The sequence below is a fragment of the Scyliorhinus torazame genome, chromosome 16 (genome assembly GCF_047496885.1).
Source record: "Scyliorhinus torazame isolate Kashiwa2021f chromosome 16, sScyTor2.1, whole genome shotgun sequence".
NCBI lineage: Eukaryota > Metazoa > Chordata > Chondrichthyes > Carcharhiniformes > Scyliorhinidae > Scyliorhinus > Scyliorhinus torazame.
The window spans coordinates 159,266,510-159,291,111 of record NC_092722.1 but is presented as its reverse complement, the minus strand read 5'-3'; the positions used below and the strand labels follow the sequence as shown (position 1 = coordinate 159,291,111).

The window sequence follows — 24,602 nt, the reverse complement described above, 5'->3', positions numbered from 1 at the left end:
AAATAGGGTGGCTAAGGTAAATATGGTCCTTTGGAGGATGAGAGGGGAGATTTAATAATGGGAGATGAGGAAATGGCTGAGGAACTGAACAGGTTTTTTGGGTCGGTCTTCACAGTGGAAGACACAAATAACATGCCAGTGACTGATGGAAATGAGGCTATGACAGGTGAGGACCTTGAGAGGATTGATATCACCAAGGAGGTAGTGATGGGCAAGCTAATGGGGCTAAAGGTAGACAAGTCTCCTGGCCCTGATGGAATGCATCCCAGAGTGCTAAAAGAGATGGCTAGGAAAATTGCAAATGCACTAGTGATAATTTAACAAAATTCACTAGATTCTGGCGTGGTCCCGGCGGATTGGAAATTAGCAAACGTGACACCACTGTTTAAAAAAAGGAGTTCGGCAGAAAGCGGGTAATTATAGGCCAGTGAGCTTAACTTCGGTAGTTGGGAAGATGCTGGAATCTATCATCAAGGAAGAAATAGCGAGGCATCTGGATGGAAATTGTCCCATTGGCAGATGCAGCATGGGTTCATAAAGGGCAGGTCGTGCCTAACTAATTTAGTGGAATTTTTTAAGGACATTACCAGTGCGGTAAATAACGGGGAGCCAATGGATGTGGTATATCTGGATTTCCAGAAAGCTTTTGACAAGGTGCCACACAAAAGATTGCTGCATAAGATAAGGATGCATGGCATTAAGGGTAAAGTAGTAGCATGGATAGAGGATTGATTAATTAATAGAAAGCAAAGAGTGGGGATTAATGGGTGTTTCTCTGGTTGGCAATCAGTAGCTAGTGGTGTCCCTCAGGGATCAGTGTTTGACCCACAATTGTTCACAATTCCCATAGATGATTTGGAGTTGGGGACCAAGGGCAATGTGTCCAAGTTTGCAGACGACACTAAGATGTGTGGTAAAGCAAAAAGTGCAGAGGATACCGGAAGTCTGACGACGGATTTGGATAGGTTAAGTGAATGGGCTAGGGTCTGACAGATGGAATACAATGTTGACAAATGTGAGGTTATCCATTTTGGTAGGAATAATAGCAAAAGGGATTATTATTTAAATGATAAAATATTGAAACATGCCACTGTGCAGAGAGACCTGAGTCGCAAAAAGTTGGTTTACAGGTGCAACAGGTGATTAAGAAGGCAAATGGAGGAGTGCAGGAGGCGAAAGAGGCCGATATTCTGGTCTTTGCATCCCTGGTAGCCCGGCGAAGGATTCTTCTTCAGTGGAAGGATGCGAGGCCCCCAAGCATGGAATCCTGGCTCAACGATATGGCAGGGTTTATTAAATTGGAGAGGGTGAAATTTGCCCTAAGGGGATCGGTGCAAGGGTTCTTCAGGCGGTGGCAACCATTCCTAGACTTCCTGGCAGAGCATTAGAAGATGGTCAGCAGCAGTAACCCATGGGGGGGGGTTGTTCGTTTTTCTTCAGTGGGCGTGTATATTTGCTTTTGTGTTGATGATGGCTGTTAATTTATTATTTATGTACGGGGGGGGGGGAGGGGGGTTTGTTCTTTTCTTTCTGTATTTTGTTGTTGATATTTTGTGAAAATTTTAATTAAAATTTTTTTTTTAAAGAAGGCAAATGGAGTTTTGTCCTTCATTGCTAGAGGGATGGAGTTTAAGACTAGGGAGGTTATGCTGCAATTGTATAAGGTGTTAGTGAGGCCACACCTGGAGTATTGTGTTCAGTTTTGGGTCTCCTTACCTGAGAAAGGACGTACTGGTGCTGGAGGGTGTGCAGAGGAGATTCACTAGGTTAATCCCAGAGCTGAAGGGGTTGGATTACGAGGAGAGGTTGAGTAGACTGGGACTGTACTCGTTGGAATTTAGAAATTATGAAGGACGAGATAGGATAGATGCGGGCAGGTTGTTTCCACTGGCGGGTGAAAGCAGAACTAGGGGGCATAGCCTCAAAATAAGGGGAAGAAGATTTAGGACTGATCTTGGGAGGAACTTCTTCACCCAAAGGATTGTGAATCTTTGGAATTCCTTGCCCAGTGAAGCAGTTGAGGCTCCTTCATTAAATGTTTTTAAGATAAAGATATAGTTTTTTAAAGAATAAAGGGATTAAGGGTTATGGTGTTAGGGCCGGAAAGTGGAGCTGAGTCCACAAAAGATCAGCCTTGATCTCCTTGAATGGCGGAGCAGGCTCGAGGGGCCAGATGGCCTACTCCTGCTCCTAGTTCTTATGTACTTATGTCTACTTGTGACAATAATAAAGAGTATTATTATTATTATTGTCATTAAACAGTACTGTCCTGGTATGTACATTTCAGCCTGTCCTTACCCCACTGAGCAGATTTCTTCCGACCTTGATTTCATTTTTTCTCTTTGTCCAGTTTCTTCCCGCTTACACCATGACTTTTCTGATGTCCTACATCTGTTTCTCTTTCCACAGATGCTGCTGGACCCGCTGAGTGTTACCAACACTGGGTTTTATTTTGCATTCCTCTGGTGTTTGCTCCATTTTCTGATCTGCTGAATGACAGAATTGTATGTTAAGGTTAAACAAATGAGAGAAAAATGAAGTCACCGGTCAGCACGGTGGCGCAGTGGTTCGCATTGCTGCCTCATTGTGCCGAGGTCCCAGGTTCGATCCCAGCTCTGGATCACTGTCCGTGTGGAGTTTGCACATTCTCCCCGTGTTTGCGTGGGTTTCACCCCCACAACCCAAAGATGTGCTGGGTAGGTGAATTGGCCACGCTAAATTGCCCCTTAATTGGATAAAATGAATTGGGTACTCTTCAATTTTGTTTTTTTAAATGAAGTCACTGAACATCTGTTATAACTTGAGCAGATTTTAATTATAGTCCGTTAATTTAAGTTGTGTTTTGTTTCAAAATACACTGCAGAGCAGTAGTGTGTTTTCGGTTTGTACAAAGTTCTTAATTATGACTGCTGTTCCAGCAAGGGAAGCTGGGTACTTTCCCTCGGGGGGGGGGGGGGGGGAGGAACAATGAATAATCTGATGCATCAGCTGACGTTGGTAAATGTCTGAGAGTAGGCCAATTTGACTATTTTCTCATCTAAAGAAAGATATGCATAGAAAAATGAAACCTGATTACTTAAAACAATATTTTTCTGTTGCAGAGAAATCCTGATGCGTGATAACTTGTTTGAAATAGTTACTCATTTTAGAACATTTTATGTGCAGGTAAGTGTATTAGTCACATTGAGCAAAAGTTAAAGCGTCTGTTTTAATGGAACAATTAGCTTAAACCTGTAAGTTTAAATTAAAATATATTTTGGGGAAAAATCATATCACCATAGATCATAAGACATGGGAGCACAATTAGGCCATTTGACCCATCGAGGCTGCTCCGCCATTCAATCATGGCTGACATGTTTCTCATCCCCATTCTCCTGCCTTTTCCTGATAACCTGATTCCCTCATTAATCAAGAACCTATCTGTCTCTATCTTAATGACACTCCGTGACTTAGCCTCCACAGCCTTCTGCGGCAATGAGTCCCACAGATTCACCATCCTCTGGCTGAAGAAATTCCTCCTCATCTCAGTTTTGAAGGATCGTCCCTTCAGTCTGAGGCTGTACCCTCGAGTTTTAGTTTCCCCTATTAGTGGAAACATCCTCTGCACATTCAATCTATCTGTGATATTGTAATCTAAAACTGTGCAATACTTGATTTTATTGCTTAAAGAGGGATAATAATTAATTGCAACTTTTGGATACTGTATGTTTTTAAGTTTTGACTGCTGTTCTATATTTGCCAAGTGCAGTGTTGAAGCTCCCTTTCAAGATTGTATTTTGAGATCACACAATATAGTACTGACTATAATACCCATTTTGGTATTATACTGACCTATTTTACTTTTTCTATCACCAATTACCCACAATTTTCTGCATTCAGGATTCTTTTTCCACCACTTCACTGTGACACGTTTTCAGTCTGTTAATCCAGAAATCTAACAGATTAACAGTTATCCCAGTCATCAGGGGGGTGGGGGGAGATAGTCAGGGGGTCAATGAGAGTGATTTGAGAGTCAACTGTGCAGTTATTCAGTTGTTAGGCTAGGTTTAAATCTGTCCAACATTTTCACGGGTAACTATCTTGATAAATACATTGCAACTGTCCAAAATCTCCGATTTTTAACTACAAGTTTAAAAAGTCGGATACATTTGCATAGGATCCTGGGGAGCAAGGGAGTTGCCCATTTAAAGTTGAAACATGCCGGGCAATTCTCACGTTGGTCAGCACATTTTGTCTCTGACAATCTGCAGATTGGAGGATTTAGACCTGCATGCCTTGGGCTTGTGACTTTCCCATTGACTTTGCTTCAGCCTCTCCAAAGGCACAGTTTTGTGAGTCAAAGCATGGAATGATGCAATTTGCAGCTTTATTTCATAGTAAGTTAATATACAGAGCAGTAGTTATGATTAGTTTCATTTGATGCAATCAGCAAAGCTTATCTTTGTAAAAGCCACATCTTCTGGCACAAACGGATGGTCTTATTTGAAACAAGGTAGTTTCTTAACCTCCTTTGCACTCCAACATTCTTGCATTCTTTGTAATCTGACTACCTTGGTATTCTGTTTCAAAACTTTCCTGCCATGTGTGTTTTATCTCTCCCCATTTAGCGTCAGATAAGGGCTGAGAATTGTTTCAGTGTAGTGAGTACAAAAAAGGGTTTTTTCGATTGTTCTGGCAGCCTGGATTAATTGCTTTTGCAGTCTAAGGAAACATCTCATGAGCATCTTGTCTACTTAATGTCTTGAAACTCTTTTGTAAAACAGTGCTGGTTGAAAATATTATTTTTCAAAATCCTTTCTGAAAATATGGTCACATTATCCTAAAATGTGGCTATCTAAATAGCTTATCTGGTGCTGTTTGCAAAATGCATCACAGGCTCTCTGGCCTACAGCTGAAGACTAAGTAGAACTGAAAAATGCTTATATAAAAGTAACTGCCTTCTGTGTTGCTAGATAATTATCCCTGAATACATGAATTATATAGTCTCTAATTTGGAAGTAAACACTAGCTATTGAATTGTTTACAATGGTAAGACGGTGAATGCTGCAGAGTACTGCTCTGTTCACTATGTATAAATGTATCTTTTGCTTTAAGTCTGTTGTGAACTTTAATTGTGTTTCAGACTGACAGTCCTGAAGATATGCACAACTGGATCAAGGCAATATCTGGGGCAATAGTAGCACAGCGGGGCCCTGGAAGATCAGCAGCTTCTGTATGTCTATGTGTTAATATCTTGCACAAATGCTCACAATCGCTAGCAGTAACACGTTTGCTTTATTTCTGAAGTGAATGACTTAATTTATTTGAAGATGGTTTTCCTTTCACTCTGCCTCTCCCCACCACAAACAGCAGAGTTGTGACATGACCAGGCACTTTTTTGTTTCTGCCATATATATCTTTTTTGTTTTGTTTTGCAGTAATTTATAATGTCTGGAAAGCTGGTATCAATTATATAAGTTACAATAAATCCTCAGCAAATTCTTTTTATGTAGTTTCTGATTCACTGAACCTATTATCCTTCATTCGATCATACAACAGCAAATAAAAATCCCCAGTTACATGGTTAGTCAGGCATTTTAAAATATATTTAAAAATAAGATGTTTCGAGAATGTGGTTGCTATTAAAATGAGAAATGCAAGAGTTAAAGTAGTGGCTGGAAAAAGTTTGATATATATCAGATTTTAGATTTTGCTCGGGACACTTAGTAATATGTTAAATAACAGTTTCTGTTCACATTGAAACCTCAAATCTATATCATAACATTGATTGAGTGTGATTCTTCCAGCATGCATTTTATATTCTAAATGAGCAGTTGTCAATTTGACACCATTTTAACATTGAATGTTCCAGCTGTCTTGCCAGAAAAGCTTCAATGGTTGAAGTTGCTTTTGCAAGTTTGTTTTCCGTAAACAAACTATGCTGTATATGGATTACAGTATTTCTTCCCTTTATTTCTTTACTCAAGGTAGCTTTCTTGGTTTTACTTTCCTCTACAGATTACACAGTCATGTGTCTCTGTTTATATGGTTCCAGATTATAACATTAAAAAAGTGCAGAACATTTCAAATGCAATAAATTTAAGTTGGCGAATTCACGAGGTGGAACTAGGAAATACGTTGATTTGATTGGCTATTAAAGACGTATCTTAATATATAATTATATGACTGTGTTTTCTATTATTTCTCTGCTCTCTATGTGAGTGTAGGATACTCTAATCTGAGCTTTGCACTGTGTTCTTCCAGATGCGGCAAGCCAGAAGGCTGTCGAATCCTTGTATACAGAGGTATACATCAAGAACTGGTGAATGCGGCACGTATGTGAGCTCTCATGTAAAACAAGCTTTTTCAGGAGGATTAGAATCTAGCAATTGCTGAATGTGCTGGGAGCAATTTTTTCCTATGGTTGGCATAAAATAGTGAACATTAAACTATTGATTCAGTTGCTGACTCATGATCAGAAATTTAAACTAATACTTTTATCCCTTGCTGGACAAAGTGTATAATTTTAACTTGCTCCTTACTGCTACAAATTAATTGAAATACCACTTCTTGATTTGAAATCCATGTAATTTCTTTCTACCATCAATTCCTTCCTAACGTGTGCCACAAGTAGAACCAGGAATATGCCATCAAATTTAAAGAGAAAGTTTAATATTGTGTTTCTGAGGCCAAGCAAAGTTGCAGAGTCAGGTTGGCCTTCTGATTACCTTAATTTCAGTCTACTAATAGGGCTCTCAGTAGAGCTCAGTGCAATGGAAGACGAGGAAGGGGGAAAAACACTAGAGAAATATTTCCTGAACTTTGCTTCTTTTTGCCTTAACATCTTCATGACTTAGTAAGGCTAACATGTATGTTGCAGTAATCAAGGGGAAGGGAAATTAAATGACTTAAGATTGTGGGGCGGGGGGGGAAAAGAAATTCTATAATTTGCAATTTTAGAAATTCTGGGTGTTAAAACATACTCAGACTTGATACTATATATGAAAGTTCGTTCACAATGATCATAGAAACAGAAGCAAAAATTATGGTCCATTTTAATTGGGGCCACAACCACCAAGAATTAAGCTAGGGATTTTCCTTTATCTATAATCCTCCGTGGTGTGTTGCCATTTTGATTAATTTGCATGAGAGTTCATATTTCCTCATTTTTATTTATGGCACAGCTGATCTTTGATCTCTCTGCAATAGCACAGACCATTTATTAATGCTTTGTTAACAATTCTTGACTACAAGTACAATTTGTATTTGTGTGTTTGCATGTTAAATGTATTCTTGAATGTATGAATTTGAGGCATGGGACCATAGTGGTAGAACTGCATTACATAAGCATACTTTTGTGTGGGTGTGTGTTTGTGTGGAAATGTTAGACATTTTTATATAAGACAGCATGTTTAAATTTTACTTCAGGTGCAAAGTTTTTGGATTTGGGTAGATCTCATTTTGTTAGATGCTGATTTCAGGAGAATGTATAGTTGGAATTTAATTTGTGCTTTTAAACCGAGCAGATTCATTTAATGTGCAACATATTTGAGGTCTGCTTTTGTTTCTGTTTCTCACAGTTCTCTGACATCCTTGCATCATACTCACTTCAAGACAGTGATGCATCCCACACTAACAGTTAATCTTCAACAGATACAAAAAACTTGCTATGTATACATTATGACTCGCACTTTCAAGACATTTCATAACCTGTTGGTTTCACTGTATGTTTGCATCTTTTGGTCAGATAGTGGTGCTTTGTGAGTCGTGCAACCAATTTTACAGAAATAGTATGCAGCTGTATTTTAATATGGCAAATGGAATGTTGACATTTGTTGGCATTTATTGCAAGGAGAATAAAATGTCAAAGTAGGGAAGTTTTACTGGAACTCTGCGGAGATTTGGTGAGATCACGCATGGAGTACTGTGCACAGTTTTGGCCTCATTATTTGAAAAATGGTACAATTGCAGTGGAAGCAGCTCAGATGAGTTTCACTCGACTCATTCCTGGAATGAAGGACGTACCTTATGAAAAAAGGTTGAACTGGTTAATCCTATATCCATTGGAGTTCAGACAGATGAGAAGTGATCTTGCTGAAACATACAAGATCCTGAGGAGACTCTATAGAATGGATATGGGGAAGATGGTTCCTTATGTGGAGGAGACTAGAGCTGGGGGCATAGTTTAAAAATGAGATCTCCCTTATAAGACAGAGGTGAGGAGAAATATTTTCTCTGTGCATGTTCAGTTCTCTTCCCCACAAAACAATGGAGGCTGTGTTATTGAATTAATTCAAGCTGAATTAGATAGATTTTTGAATAACAAGGGAGCTGATGAGAGTTGTGGTGGTGGAGGATCGGAAAATGGGTCCGAGACCACAATCAAACTGCCATGATATGGAATGGTGGAAGAGTTGAATGGCCGACTCGTGGTCCTCAGTTGCTATGTAAGAATACATTCTCAATATAGCTTATCTTAAAATAAACAGATTCAAAGCCCTTGTAATGCGGCATGGTAGCACCGAGGTTAGCACTGCTGTCTCACAACGACAGCCACCTAGGTTCGATTCTGCCCTTGGGTGACTTGTGTGGATTTTGCACTTTGCACTTTCTCCCCATGTCTGTCTGGATTTCCTCCAGGTGCTCCAGTTTCCTCCCACCGCCCCAAAGATGTGTAGGCTAGGTTACGGAGATGGGATAGGGGAGGGTGTGAGTTGGGCCTAGGTAGAGTGTTCTTTTGGAGGATCAGCGCAAACTCAATGGGCTGAATGGCCCCGGCTATAAAATGCTTTTCATACTGATATCAGGATTAGTTTTCTTTTAAAATACTTGATATAATTGTCTGAGATTTCATAAGCTTTGTTAGTGATGTATTAAATTAAATCCAAATATGGTAATTCAGTACTGTCTTGTTTTGTACTGTATATTTTCTGCATGTTCACTCAAACGTGTTACCAAATCTCTTAATTAGTAGCCAAATGGTATTTTTTAAAGCATGCAATCGAACAAGACTTACCTGCCAAACAATCTATGCTGCTTCAGAGTTTTCTTTCCAAGATCTAATTTATCTGGTTAACCTATTGGGGGAATTGATGCTGCACTATTCACAATTTCCGGGTGGCCTTTAAGCACATGAATTTGAAACTACATTTTCTTTTGATTATTTAGTTGTAAAGCCGTGCGCTTTTTTGTACATTTGAATAGGCTTTACGGGTTATGGTAATCGGCGATTCTTTCTGAAAGTTCTTGTAAAAATGCCATGCAAAATTGAGAGAAATGTTTAGTTCGCATATTTGCATATACAGAGATTTTCCTCTCTCTTTAGTGCTATTGCCACTATCCATGAGTGTCTTGAAGTATAAATCTAAGTGTGCTTCTTGTGAGACAAAATAACGTAGTATTTCATGTTTATAGCTTGTTGCAAGTGCTTACATTAATGGATTACCAAATAATGAAGAGTTTCATCTGTGCCTGTCAACCTGGTTTGAAAACACTCTTAAAGAGACAATTTAGTTGAATTCCTACAAAATACACACATAATTGATATATAAAACATAAAAGAAGTGAGGCTGAGGGCTCAAATCTTTCTTTATGCTTTTTATAAAATATTCAGAATGGCATTTACATTCAGGAGAACTGTTTTATTACTATATGTAACTAATGATGAAATGTTGTTCTTTGAAGGAGGCTAATTTTAAAAATAAAATAGTCGTGAATAGAGTTCATCAATAGTTCTTCCGCAAGAGTAAATTTCAAAATTGACCTTCATTTAAAATCTATTTGTTAATTTTATCTGCAGTGTCCTTCTAAAATGTACCTCAGACTTCAGTCAATTTATTACTTGTTATCAACAAATTAGGTTGAGATGTTCACATTGAATTTCACTTCTCTATTATATCCAATTAATTTCATACTTCATATATTGCATCTAAATAGTTTACTTCCAACATTGCCGCATGCTACGTGTGACAAAAAAATAAGCATTTTTGTCTATGATGTCGTGTTTATCAGATTAATTCTTGATTGTTGTAGTAAATTCAGTTAAAATTGAATGCTATTAGTTGATATATCAAGCTAGCCTGTCTTGGGCCCTGCATCAGACCACTACTTGTGGCAAGCCTCCAGAGAATGCTTTTACTTGCTCAGATATTTAGGTGATCTGTAGTGTTCCCAGGAGTCATTCAAAGTACTCTCTTTACTTTATTGACTTTTATCATTTGCTTTCACGGCAACCTCTTCGCCTTAGGCTAAATTACACTTTATTAAGGTGGAATTACACTTTGTTCAACTGTGCCTTAAGATTTAATTGCTAAACAAATTGCTACGATCTCTGTAGAAACCAAGACATTTAAACAAGATCTGAATTCCCAGTGACTAACTTAAAGGGATTGCATGACAAGATTTCAAATTAAGACTATTACTGTAGGGTGGCATGTGGCACAGTGGTTAGCATTGCAGCCTCTGGTGCTGAGGACCTGGGTTCGCATTCCGGCCCTGGATAACTGTCCGTGTGGAGTTTGCACATTCTCCTCGTGTCTGCATGGGTTTCACCCCCACAACCCAAAGATGTGCAGGTTAGGTGGATTGGCCACACTAAATTACCCCTTAATTGGAAAAAAAATAATTGGATACTCTAAATTTAAATAAAAGACGTTTACTGTAACAAACCAATTAAAAACAACAGAACTGAACACTACTGAGTAGACAACTAACACAATAAAGATGTCTCTGAGTGAAAACCCCACACCACAGTCATACCTCACTGACCGTTATCTGCAGAATAGCAGTTTTTACAGGAACCAGTCCAACATCACTTCCAATGGGTTCGCCTCTTCCCATTTTGCCAAGTTGAAACATTGAGTGACTTCTCTGAATCTCAGGAGAATTCCCAAACTGAAGGCCAGCAGCAAGGCCTATTCTGCCGATTCCTTCCACCCCTCACCCCAGCCACACTAGGATGAATCTTCTGGATTTCTTAGATTGTCACTGGATGGATCTCTTTGACCTGAGATCATAGATCGTCTTTCCTCCTGCATTTCTGCTTGGTAGCTTGCAGAGAACGCAGCCATGCCTCTTTCTGTGAGACCCATCTCTCTCTGACAAGCCTGACTCGTTGCTCTTGACTTTCTTTTCTGGTGTGAAAACACTGCATCTTATTCAGCATCTCTTGACTTGGACCTCACTGTCCCACAGTATCAATGTCAGCCAGACTTGTTCTCCGGCAGAATAGGGAACAGATAGCCTTAACTCTTCTTTGCTTCATGTCATCTTGAATTAAAAAGACAGTCCCAAAATATAAAGTTTTAAGACCTCACATTCATAACATACTTTAAACTGTGAAAGAATCTGAACGGAGCTGAAACAAAATGGATTTTATTTTAACAAAGAACAAAGAAATGTACAGCACAGGAACAGGCCCTTCGGCCCTCCAAGCCCGTGCCGACCATGCTGCCCGACTAAACTACAATCTTCTACACTTCCTGGGTCCGTATCCCTCTATTCCCATCCTATTCATGTATTTGTCAAGATGCCCCTTAAATGTCACTATCGTCCCTGCTTCCACCACCTCCTCCGGTAGCGAGTTCCAGGCACCCACTACCCTCTGCGTAAAAAAACTTGCCTCGTACATCTACTCTAAACCTTGCCCCTCTCACCTTAAACCTATGCCCCCTAGTAATTGACCCCTCTACCCTGGGGAAAAGCCTCTGACTATCCACTCTGTCTATGCCCCTCATAATTTTGTATACCTCTATCAGGTCTCCCCTCAACATCCTTCGTTCCAGTGAGAACAAACCGAGTTTATTCAACCGCTCCTCATAGCTAATGCCCTCCATACCAGGCAACATTCTGGTAAATCTCCCCTGCACCCTCTCTAAAGCCTCCACATCCCTCTGGTAGTGTGGCGACCAGAATTGAACACTATACTCCAAGTGTGGCCTAACTAAGGTTCTATACAGCTGCAACACGACTTGCCAATTCTTATACTCAATGCCCCGGCCAATGAAGGCAAGCATGCCGTATGCCTTCTTGACTACCTTCTCCACCTGTGTTGCCCCTTTCAGTGACCTGTGGACCTGTACTCCTAGATCTCTTTGACTTTCAATACTCTTGAGGGTTCTACCATTCACCGTATATTCCCTACCTGCATTAGACCTTCCAAAATGCATTACCTCACATTTGTCCGGATTAAACTCCATCTGCCATCTCTCCGCCCAAGTCTCCAAACGATCTAAATCCTGCTGTATCCTCCGACAGTCCTCATCGCTATCCGCAATTCCACCAACCTTTGTGTCGTCTGCAAACTTACTAATCAGACCAGTTACATTTTCCCCCAAGTTCAAAAGTCTCCTTGAGTTAATTGTAAATAACAAATTATTGCAACTGTTCCACTGGAATATAATGTATATGATGGGCCATAACATGTTGCCCAAATATCAACAGCAGTGTCTTCATGATTTATGCACAAATGCTACAGTAATTTTGGGTGAATGCAGATGCACAGTTCAATACAAAGAGTAAAAGTTGCTCTCTCAGATGTCCTGCTTAACTCGGCAATTAACTTTGCTCAAACAACATCCTGCTGCTTGACTCTCCATTAAACCCATTGAATGGTGTGAAGTAGCTGTGCTTGCATGGTAAATGTGAACTAAACTCCCCACGGAAAAGTCTAGCCCATTTCAGTCTCAGTAACATTAACTAGGGTTAATTACTGCCAGTCAAATTCTGGAACTGCAAATTAACTGTTAGAAATATAATATTTCATTCCTTCAGCTTTTAATTAATGTTGGAGATTCCAACAATATAATTCTTTTTAACTTTCCCATTCTCTGAATTCAATCTTTCTCTCTTTTCAGTACCTGATTTAGCAGTGAATTCACCCACTCTTCCTTCTCAATCAATTTCACATCCAAGTGCTTATTTTTCTATTTAAGGTTGCTAGCAAAGTACTTTTAAAGAAATAAATCAAGCAAACTTTTTAAAAGTGTTTTTATTGGATTTTCACATTTTATATTACACAACTCCTATGTTATATGTTACACTTCATAACCGCACCGACCAGAGAAGAAAAAACAATGAAAACAATATAAATGAGCAAGAAATAAAAGGAGGTAAAAATGTTAGTACAGATATTAACATACAATTGCTTTCCCTCCTGTTGAAAGCAGCTGGAAATCAAACAAACTTGCACACAACCTAATTGGCTAATAAGTTGCTTGCTCTGTTCAATCGGGTCCCAGACACTCAATTTAATTTCCCCCCTCTTGCATTGGCAGCAACTTATCACTCCATAAAATGTTAAAACCTGAACATACATGGGTGAGGCTAATAATAAAGTTTATTATTAATAACCGCGGAATGGACCCTTGTCGTTTCACTCCCATAGCCTATTACGGCCTATTGTTCTTGTGTGGCAGTTCATGTTCAAGAACAATTCTGGATTACTGTCTTTATTTGAAGGCAAACCTGTTTCAAACTTCAAATTAACCCGTTTGAACCAGGCACTGGGAAATACATTCCAGTTTAAAAAAAAAAAAAAAAAATCTGTGACCAAACAAATTCCAGGTACCATTTTAACTCCCAAAAGAACTGCCAGTTCAAGATACCAGGTTTGTATTGAATTGAGTGACATTGCTCTTTGATACCTGACAAACGATTGATGGTTACAAAATATCGACTGAACAAAATAAAACCACTATTGTAAAAAAAAGTTACAATATTTTCTTTTCTTTGAAGCATTACTTTGTGCATACTATGACGGAAAAGAGCCAATACCGTGATATAGACTAGACAAAATGTTCTAATTTATACTAGAAACTTGGGGAAATCTCTGAACCAGTTTGACAGGTCAGGTGAAAGTGTGAACTGCATGGCACGTCACTAATTTTGCAAAATTAGCATCCTGGTTCCACATCAGTTTTTGGGTCCTGGCTTTCTTTACGATCTTTATCAATAACATTTATTTTGGCATTGCCGTGGCGGATACAGGTTATTGTACCATTTAGCTCATTGTATCACCTGTGTTCTAGGCACTGGCCCTCTTTGGCAGCCTAAAATGCTTTGCTTTTCCTTTTGACAGCATATATGCTTATTAACATCTTTGCTGATGCTCTGCTTTGTGGTTTTTTTCTGCTTTTGTTTTACAGAGAGTAAAATCTGACTCTGAAATACTGACATGCCACTAATGACCTTGTGTGTCTGACCAACAATCCTCTTTACAGGAGCCTTCTGACACTTCCTCAGCAGAATCCAGTACTGTCTCACCTTCGTCAAAAACACCAGCCACCGATAATCCCCTCATTGCCTCCGCCGGCAGCACTGCAGACCACAATCCCCAACATAACCAGGAGAAGCGAGGACTTCACAAATCTTCTACCATGGCTCAGCCAGGGCAACACAAGATCCCGATGGTCTCTGCCCGAAAACCAGCTGCCAAAATGATAGACGACGATTCAGTCTCTCCAGGTAAAAATGGCATGCAGGAGAGTTATCCTGCACCTCTGGATCTGGATGATGTCAGTCTACCTGTCAGTGACATCTAAAGGCAGAATTTGAAGGCAAAAGCCTTGTCATCCAAATCAATAACTGACTTCTGATGTGAATAGATAAGACAGGAAAAGGATTATCCTATTCTCACATTCAAAACTTTGCTTTGAGATTCACCTCATTAGTGTACGTAGTGAAGTGTGCCTGCTAACATCCCTGTAGCAAACTTCTTGCTGCTGCATCTATGGAGAAATCTGGATCGATTTGGTGTTCGATTATCTGCCTACTTTATAAAAAAAAAACTTTGTTTGTGCCTAAAGAACAGAGTGGTGTACTGTCCTGGTCCCAAAGATTGCACCTTGTCACTAAATGTACAGGTTAGTCTTTTATATATTCAGAACAATGATGGTTTCCATTGTGAAAATCTTGAAACCTTGTTTTGCTTAGCCTTGACAGCTCCAGGTTGTACTGTGTATGATCCTTAACTTGAGGCCTATGTGTTTTAATGCATCAACATCCCATATTGCTTAAAGTGCCTGTCCTTCAAATCTGGAACCAAGTTTGTTTTCATATGTATCAATATTTGATCTATACTGTACAACATTACGTTTTGTTTTCTTGAGCTCTTAAATTGAATTATAGATTTGAGGAATTAGTAAATAATTTTTTGGGGGTATAAAGTTTTAATTGTTAGAATATTATGGATCTTTTAATGGTTTCCTGTGCAATAAATATATATTTCACTAATTGTGAACTGCAGAAATTACTGGAGGCTTTTGATACTGCCACTGGGTGTCATCAGAAGTGCTGCATTAAATCTGAAGATTTAAAAAATATATGTATAGTTATACGTACGTACACAGGATGCAGATGTATTTTTCAGTTGTGTCCACCAAATGTATTTCACCTTAAAATCTTTGTATGAGACATTCCCTGCCTCCCAGAGAACATTCAATTTCATTGGTGAAAACTTCCAATGAAATGTCAATAGCTTTAAAATCTTGATTGGACTCTAAGTCTGAGCATCAATGAGGAGAGCGCCATAAAGATTATTTTAATTTGAGGTGAAAATATGGGGGTAGCTTGCAGAATTGAATTATACTGCATCTGTTAAATCCTATTTTATTAGTATGTATAGAAATCTAAAGTTTCACCCATAGTATTTCTGCAGTTTTTATCTTATAGGATATACTTAACATAATTTCCATCAAAATATTTGGTTTAAAATATTTATTTCACAAATACTGTATACATATTCATACTTTGTAAAAGTTGGCATTAATTCTCATTTATTTTTGATGGAAACGTAGCTTTGTTTTTGTACTGGTAGCTTTTTTTCTACACTTGCATCTGTTTCTTACTAGTTTGCTTATTTGTGCCTAATATTGATGAGTAAAATGTTCAGGAATTAATTGCACCCCAATGTCCTTTACATAGCACAACTGTGTTTCCTTTGCATGATCTTCCAATGTCTTCTTGTGCACCTGTGTAAAATAGTGTGTTCAATTTAGGATTATGATTGTTGAGGCTTGGGTGCTAAAATGTGATTATTTTTTATTTGCCTTCCTCTACCACGTCCCGTGAGAATCGGGGGCAACTCCTGGGTGCCAAGGCTTGAGCTAAGAAACATTGTTATTCCTGAATCCAGCCTGGAAATTATTGGGAAGGTGGCAACCCTGGTGGGAAGGCTGACTAATTGTAATGTTTTGGAGGGAAAAAAATGAATACAATTTGTGGAGGGCACTTTTTAAGTTACAAATTCTTGAAGATAAGGCATTGATGGATTTATTCTACAATGTTCCCTTAAAATCAATCAAGTGACTTTCTAGTGTATTTTGATTTTTTTTTAAATAATAATGGCAACTTGAATAATTTTAATACCATAATTGGCTGCATTTAGCTACTATAGTTTTTAAACAAAGTACAAAATAGAATTAAATTGTTTAAAAGGTTTGTGTAGAGCCATTAATAATGGAGGACCTCTGTAGATTGTTAGGCGTTGCCTAATTCAAACAGCTGGCTAAATTGTTTTGATAACTGTAATGCTATGACACTTGGGGAGGGGGGGGGAATACTGACATGCATAGTTTCAAATGCAGCAACTTTATTTCGTTTTTTTGCCTAATTATATCTCTGATATTTTTTATTCATACATGCCTTCGTTTTGCTGGTTGCTTGTCTGAAAATTTGTTTTTGCAACAAAAAAAACATTTATTTCAAAGCTTTGGCTTAATTATCAGACTGTCATTTTTTCTCGAACAAATGTTTTCTGTAAATGATTTTTCGCCTTTCTGTTTCTGAATAAATAGCTCAACTGCTAATAGTTTTGTTAATAAGAGTCATTGAAACTTGTAGCACAATTTGAATTTCACTGTTTTTTTTTTAAACTGAGAATGAAAATGCTCCTAATATTACCTTTTGAAAACACTAAAGTCTCGTTCTCCTCTATCTTTTCACTGTGACACTGCAATCAAGTAGCTTTTAAGCCCCAATTTTTCACCAAAAAGGAACAAAGCTCAATAGAAAGAATAGATATGCGATTTCTTACCTGATTATTTTTCTTTCCACATAAAGATGTTTATTGTGTATGAGTAGCTAGAACTATTTGAAAAACTTGTGGGAGAAATTACCTGTAGAACCTGTAAAATCTTGATATATTTAGTTTAATATTTTATTTTTGTAATTGTAAATTTGCTAAGCTTATTGGCACTGGTACTGCTTCTGAAATCGCATGTGCTACTGCTGTGTACTTGAAAATATTCTTTGCAAATATATGAATTGGGTGAGAGTCTTGTTTTGCATTTACACTATTGTGGGGGACTATATTCAACTACTGGTGAACTGAAAATACCTAATCTGTTGAGTTGGAAAAATGTATTAGTCTGCTAACAGAAGCTATTATTTATCTTTGCTGAACTTTTTATATAATTCTATGAAAATGTTTAAATTATTTTTGAAGGTTATGTAAGGACTGTCCTGAATGATGTTTGTTCATCGAAGACAATAAAAAACTATGTGATGATTTTTATATCTTTGTTGCCTTTCTAAACCAGATATTGGAAATCCCTCAACAGTTGATCACTATTTATTTATATCTGAAACCCACATGTGATTTGTCAGAATTTTACACATTTCTAGCAGTGATTTAGGGCTCCAAAGTTTCATTCACCTTGCCACTTATTTTAAGTTTTCAGATAACCATATTCTTCCCCCAGTATTTGTTTCATCTCGGAACATTGCAAATTTAACCATTGTTTACCATTATTGGGTACATATGTAGAGAAACTGAGCATGGTCAAGTGTGTGAAATCCAGGCAGCCCATTTTCAGAGCGCTCGGTTACTTGTTTCCTATGGTGCAAGGCAAGCCAGTGACCAGACTTTACAATTAAATGAATGGTTTGGGGTGCATTCCCCAAGAAAGAAACCCAATAACAGATTAAATAGGACACCAAATAGGACAAGTTAGTATGTGGCAAATGCATATCATTGCCTGCAGCCAATACATTTCTTAATCAGATTGTAGCCTTGATTCACTGTAGCCTAGATGTATAAAATCTTTGGCTGGTGTCTGACCAGATGGTGTTGGGACTCCCCTGCAGGACCCTTCCCCTTCCTAAATTGTACCACTTGGGTTTGCTCCTGTTGTTATCCAGAGAATGATGTTCCCCACATCAGGGTCCCATCCAACCATTTGTGCAGGCTCGGCAACTTCATTAATCTATTAGTTTAGGTCAGAATGAACTGGTGCAATGAAGCATGTGGCGTGATTTCATGTGAAACTGGAATGAAGACCAGTGTATGTGTTGTACTAAGAATGTGTTTTTCTTATTACGTTAGTATGTGGCAAATGCATATCATTCAAAAAAACATGCAAACTGCATGCATGCCATTAGGTGGAGCACTTGAGAAATATTCAACGAATCACAGCAAATCTGCATCATAGTGTGAGTTTCAAGCTTGTCATTTGGAGATAAAGTGCAGGCAAATCAATAATGGAAGCTGAAAATTTCTGAATGAGTGATATTTACTGTCAACTTGACATACGGTCTATTACAATAGACCACAGCTGGCCTGTGCTGCACGACAGTTTCACCCACTATATGAATGGCTGAGTATCATAACACTGTGCACAAATCATCTGCTCTATGTCGAGATGGATTTTAATCAGTATGCAGACGTTTATCTTTGATAAATTAAGCAAAAGTGAACTCTGCTATGCTCAATAGATCAAGATGAATAGAACCAGGAGCTTAAAATGAGCTTGAAAAACAATAACTCTGGTGTTAATTAAGTTAACAATTAAAACATTTACAAAGGCTATTGTTGCAAAAGTGTTAAATTGCAGTTAGGAAACTGAATCTGTAAAACTGTAATAATGCCTGGATAACTTCTCGTATTTAATCTAAACTTTTGGCTGAAAAGCAGAATCCAAAATGTACCAAATAGTTCAAATTTTTAGAAAATATTTTATTGAGGCATTTATAATTTAACAATTTTAAACATTAAATTTCAACAAAAACACAATAATATACCCAAGAAACCCTCCTGTGCACAAAGCCGAGCCAATATGGCTTACACAAACTGCCACCTTCCCCAACTGCCTCTCCTCTTTCACCTCCCCCTCCTGCTGACAGCTTAATTTTTCTCAAAGTTGGATGAACGACTGCCACCCCTGAGCAAACCCTTGCAATGAACCCATCAAGGTTCATTTTTTAATTTTTTAGAGTCTGAGAAATCCCGCCATGTCGCTAACCCACACCCCCGACTTAAGGGGCTCAGAGTCCCTCCACCCTAGTAAGATCCATCTCCAGGCCACCAGGGAGGCAAAGGCCAGGGCGTCGGCCTCTCTCACCCCTTGGGCTCCTTCTGACACACCGAAGATCGCCAACTCTGGACTCGGAACCACCCTCACTTGTAAGACCTCTGACATGACGTCAGAAAACCCCTGCCAGAAACCCCTCGGCCTCGGACACGCCCAAAACATATGGACATGGTTAGCAGGTACCCCGCACAATGCCCACACCTATTCTCCACCTCCTCAAAGAACCTGTCCATCCGGGCCACAGTCATGTGCCCTGTGGACCACCATAAACTGTATCAGGCTGAGCCTGGCACGACGAGGATGCATTAACTCTCCTCGGGGCCTCCTCCCATAGCCCAGCCTCCAACTCTCCACCCAACCCTTCTTCCCACTTTCGCTTCACCGCCCCTATCGGGGCCCCCTCCCACTCCATCAGCTCTTTACAGATCTCTTGCGACCTTCCCCTCTCCCATTCTTGACACCACCTTATCCTGTAGCCCCTAGGCGACAGGTATGGGAAGGTTGAAACCTGCCTCCGCACAAAATCCCTCACCTGCAGGTACCGGAACCCATTCTGCCCTGGCAACTCAAACAACTCCTCCAGGCTCAGAGATCCCCAACACGCACCCACCCCCGAAACACCCATCCAGCCCCCTAGAGCGAGTCGGTGATTATCACATATCGGCGATGCCTCCTCCAATCCCATATGCTGCCTCCACTGTCTCCACACCCTCACGGCTGCCACTACTACCGGGCTTGTGGAGTACTGAGCCGGCGTGAACGGCAGAGGTGCCATCAACAATGTCCCCAAACCTGTGTGCTTACATGAGGCCACCTCCACCCGTTCCCATACCGTCTCCTCCCCCACTAACCATTTCCTGACCATCGCAGTACTCACTGCCCACTAATAGTTGATGAAATTCAGGAGGACCACGACCCCGCTCAAGCAGCACCTTGTTCACCTGCGGGATTTTACCCACCCAAGCAAATGCCGAGATCTCTGCATTCAACTTTTTGAAGAACTCCTTGGGAATAAAATTTGGGAAACTCTGGAAAACAAGCAATAACCTCCGGAGGGCCTTCATTTTAACTGTCTGTACCTGCCCCGCCAACGACAACGGGTGTTCTACTAGCTGCCCCAAATTCAGTTTATGTAGCTGCTCCCATTCCTGCGCCACCTAGACTAGATACCCAAATATTGTAGGCTCCCTCCCTCGCCTGGATCGCAAAGACCTCCGTCGTATCCATATTCAATTTGTATCCCGAAAACCGGCCGAATTCCTTTAATGTCCCCATAATCCCTCCAATTCCCTCCAACGGGTCCAATATGTAAAGCAGCAGATAGTTTGCGTAGAGCGAGACCCTGTATTCCACCCCCCCCCACCCCCTACTATCTCCTGCCAGACCCTCTACACTCTCAGTGCCAACGGCTCTGTAGCCAAGGCAAACAACAATGGGGAAAGTGGACATCCCTGTCGTCCTCTGGTGTAACCTGAAGTAGTCCGATCTCACCCGATTCATCCATACACTCCACCAGTGTCTGGTATAGCAACCGGACCCAATCCACCAATCTCTGCCCAAACCCAAACTGCCCCAGGAGCTCCCATAAGTATTCCCATTCGACCTGATCAAAGGCCCATTTAAGGCCCTTACCAACAGCGGTCCCAACACCCTGAGAACTTCTTATAGAATTCCACCGGGTACCCGTCCGGCCCGGGGCCTTGCCCGAATTCATTGCCTCCAACCCCCTCTACTACTTCTACAAGCCCAATTGGGGCCCCTAAACCCTCCACCAACTCCTCATCCACTTTCGGGAACTCCAACCCTCCCAGAAATCTCTTCATCCCCTCCTCCATGGCTGGGGGCTCCGACTTGGACAATTTAGTGTAAAACTCCCTAAACACCCTATTCATCCCCAAGACCGTGTTCCCTCCCGTGTCCTTCACTTTCCCAATTTCTCTCTCTGCCTTCTGCTTCCTCAACTGGTGCACTAACATCTTGCTCGCCTTCTCCCCATACTCATACACCACTCCTTTCACCCTTCGCAACTGCCCTATCTATCGCCTTACCCGTGGTTACCAACCCAAATTCCATTTGCAGTCTCTGGCGTTCTGGGCAGCCCTTCCTCTTGCATATCTGCAGTCCACTTGCAGAATTTCCTCCACTAGCCTTTCTATCTCTACCTGCTCCACCTTTTCCCTATGCGCCCGAATCAAAATGAACTCCCCCTGACCACTGCTTTCAATGCCTCCCAGACCATACTGCTGAAACTTCCCCGTGTCATTAATGTCAACATATCCCCAGATGGCCTTCCTCACCCGCTCACACACCTCTTCCTCCGCTAACAGTCCCACATCCAACCTCCATTGCGGGTGCAGGTCCACACCCACCATTGCTCACCACCCAGTGCGGGGCATGGTCCGACACCACTATTGCTGAATATGTGACATCCAGCACCCCTGCCAACAACGTCTTATCCACCACAAAAAAAGTCTATTTGTGAGTACACCTTGTGCACATGGGAGTAAATCGAAAATTCTTTCGCCCTCGCCCTCCCAAATCTCCACGGTTCCTCCCCCCGCGCGCAATGTACTCTTATGAATGAAACACTTGCCCATCCCATCCCTTCCTCAGCCTAATCTGGTCCTCCACCTTCAGGTGCATCCCTTGTAGCATGGCAACATCCGCCTTTAATCGCTTTAAGTGTGTGAACACACGGGCCCTCTTGATTGGCCTATTCAATCCATGTGACGAGCCTGGTCGGGGGGCACCCTGCCCTCGGGCGCCCACCACCATCGATCCTCCCCATACATTTTAAAAGTCCCACGCTTGTCACAGTACCTCCCCATCCCCCCACTGACCTTCCACTCACTCTTTCCCCCCCCCCCCCGCGCTTCCGTGAACTAGCCCGCCCAGCTAGCCTGATGGCCCCCTCCCACGGCGCTTAGCATCCTATCCCCTGCTGATTCCCCTCCCTGCCGCTCAAACAATTAGTGCAAACAAACCAAAAACAACCCCTACCCAAACAAGGAGACCAACCCCCCCCATCCCTTACCAAAGAACAAAAAACAAACCTGAAGTCAAAAAAGAAAGAAATGGCCCCAAACATAAGTTAACAGCAACATCATAATAACAATAACATCTCCACAAAAAGTTCTAAGGCCACATTCTCCTGCCAGTCCATTGTCTCCGACGAATTCTACCACCACCTCCGCCTACAATTCCCGGCCTTCATAGGTCACCCACAAATGTGCCGGGTTCAATAGTCTGAGCTTTGCCCCCTTCTTGTCGAGGGCTGCCTTGGTCATGTTGAAACTCGCCCTCCTTTTGGCCAACTCTACACCCAAGTCCTGTTATACTCTAATTTCACTGCCCTACTAGGTGCAGCGCCTCGTCTGCCTGGCCCACCTCATAATCTGCTCCTTATCCAGGATATGGTGTAGCCGCACCACCATCGCCCTTGGCGGCTCTCTCCCCTGGGGCTTTCTCATTAGCGCCCTGTGCGCTTGTTCCACCTCCAATGGCCATGCAAACGCGCCCTCTCCGAGCAACGTCTCCAGAATCCTCCCCATGTACTCACCAGCATCAACTCCTTCACAACCCTCCAGCAGGCCAACAATCCTTATATTCTGCCTGCCTGACCGGCTCTCTTGGTTCTTGACCGCCTCCTGGAGCCGCTCCTGCTGATCGCGCATGAGCCCCGTTTCCGCTGCCATCGAGGCAAACTGCTCCTCGTGTTCCCCCACAACCATCTCAATCTTCTGGTTCGCCTGACCCTGGCTGCCAGCCTCATCGCAACACGGTCCTTAATCGAATCCACCGCCCCAGCCTGGTCCTCCAGACTCCCCTTCCGTTGTTGGATGAACTTTTCGTTCAAGAAGCTCACCAGTTGCTCGGTCGATCACTGAGCCGACAGGGTTGCTCCCTGCTCCTCCGCCATCTCTACGTGCGTCGCAGGCGCCGCACCAACTTCTACAGTCTGGTTCCCTCTTTTTCAACCGCTTCTGGCCCTCAGCTCCATACACCGGAGGGTAAATCTTTTCCTCTCACTCTCCTTCACCTATATTCCGCCTCACATCCACTTGTTAGCTGGGGGAAAGTTCCAAAAAAAACACAAGAGGGTGCCACCAAATGTGTGACCACTCCATGGTCGCCACAGGACGTTCGTTCTAATAGTTTTATAAGGGAGTATGATCTTCGACCATAGAAAATAAATCTCCACCTTTTGACTTATATCTGTAGTAAAGGTAATGGATTGTCAGATATGCATGAAGCTTAATTTCAGATAAGCTAGTACCCATGACCCTTCACAATTTCTGATTTTGCGATCTCGGCAACATTAAGGTTGTATCGAAGGCACATTTGTACACTTGCCAGTAACAGCAGGGGTGAAGGTCAGTGTTGAATTTTGCAACAAGAATCCCTCTTAATTTTAAAGGGAGTGCTGACAGTAAAGGCTTTGCCTGTGACACATGGGGTTGGAGAGAACCAATCCAGTGGGCCATCATCTCTTAAAAGCTGCAGCTCGCTGTAAAATGCAAGCCATGAGGGCAAAAAGGTGTAGTTGTCAGTCATAATGGCATGGCAGAGACATGAGCAATAATTCTCCCTTTGAAGCTGAAGATTTGTAGATTTTTGGTGCAGGAGGTGAGTCAGAGAAGGATTGCTCCATTTAGAACTGAAGGCCACTCTGGTATAAACACAGGTTTCAGCTACATGGAAGTAAATCTTGAGTCAATGCCATAACCAGATCCTCAACTAGATGGAAATGAAAAGGTTTGAAGATATTGGGTGTAATGCAAAGTTGAGTGTACTTTTCGCTTGTGCCTTCATTATTTGTAGGTTCATCAACTGGCATTCATGTTCTGTTTGAAGAACTGTGCACAACCATTGTCCTTTTGCATACCGGTTTTCTTTTTGCCCAAGTTCAATTTCTGCTAGTTTTGTATGTTGGCATGTATTATTTTCACTTCCTTTGCAGGTGGTACCAGTGGTGTATGATCTGTTGGGAGAGACTGTCCAATAGGCCTATTGACTCTTATTGTATATGTCCCATTTATGTTGTGTTCCCGTCTATAGTTTCAGAAACTTGCACCAAGCTAGTCCTGCATTTAAGGTATTTTTTGATAAGCAAGGTAAATAGTGATTACAGTGCCAAGAGATTGAAGATGCATGGTAAAAACACACCAAGCCATAAGTTGAAATCGTACTTGCATATTTATTCTTGCAGCATTTGGTGTCAGAAGAAAGCAGCAGTGACATCTTGTGGTTAGCTGAGGAACATCTTAACTTTGACTTGGTTATCCCTTAATTTTTATTTCAATTATGTTTACATCG

General features: G+C 41.1%; 1 protein-coding gene across 9 annotated transcripts in view; it reads left to right on the top strand.

Annotated features, from left to right (window-relative positions):
• The window catches only part of LOC140393171 (pleckstrin homology domain-containing family A member 1-like), a 123,597-nt gene extending 106,106 nt beyond the window's left edge, over nt 1-17,491 (top strand). For 3 of the 9 annotated variants that reach the window (XM_072479301.1, XM_072479296.1, XM_072479295.1), the window contains 4 exons: nt 3,102-3,165; nt 5,123-5,212; nt 6,244-6,330; nt 14,199-17,491. In XM_072479301.1, the coding sequence (XP_072335402.1) occupies nt 3,102-3,165; nt 5,123-5,212; nt 6,244-6,330; nt 14,199-14,519 (562 nt within the window). In that variant the 3' untranslated portion in view covers nt 14,520-17,491. Of the gene's footprint in view, nt 1-3,101; nt 3,166-5,122; nt 5,213-6,243; nt 6,331-14,123 lie in introns of all 9 variants that reach the window. The other 6 variants (XM_072479303.1, XM_072479300.1, XM_072479299.1 and 3 more) reach the window with 4 other exon arrangements.
• The last annotated feature ends 7,111 nt before the right edge of the window (nt 17,492-24,602 follow it).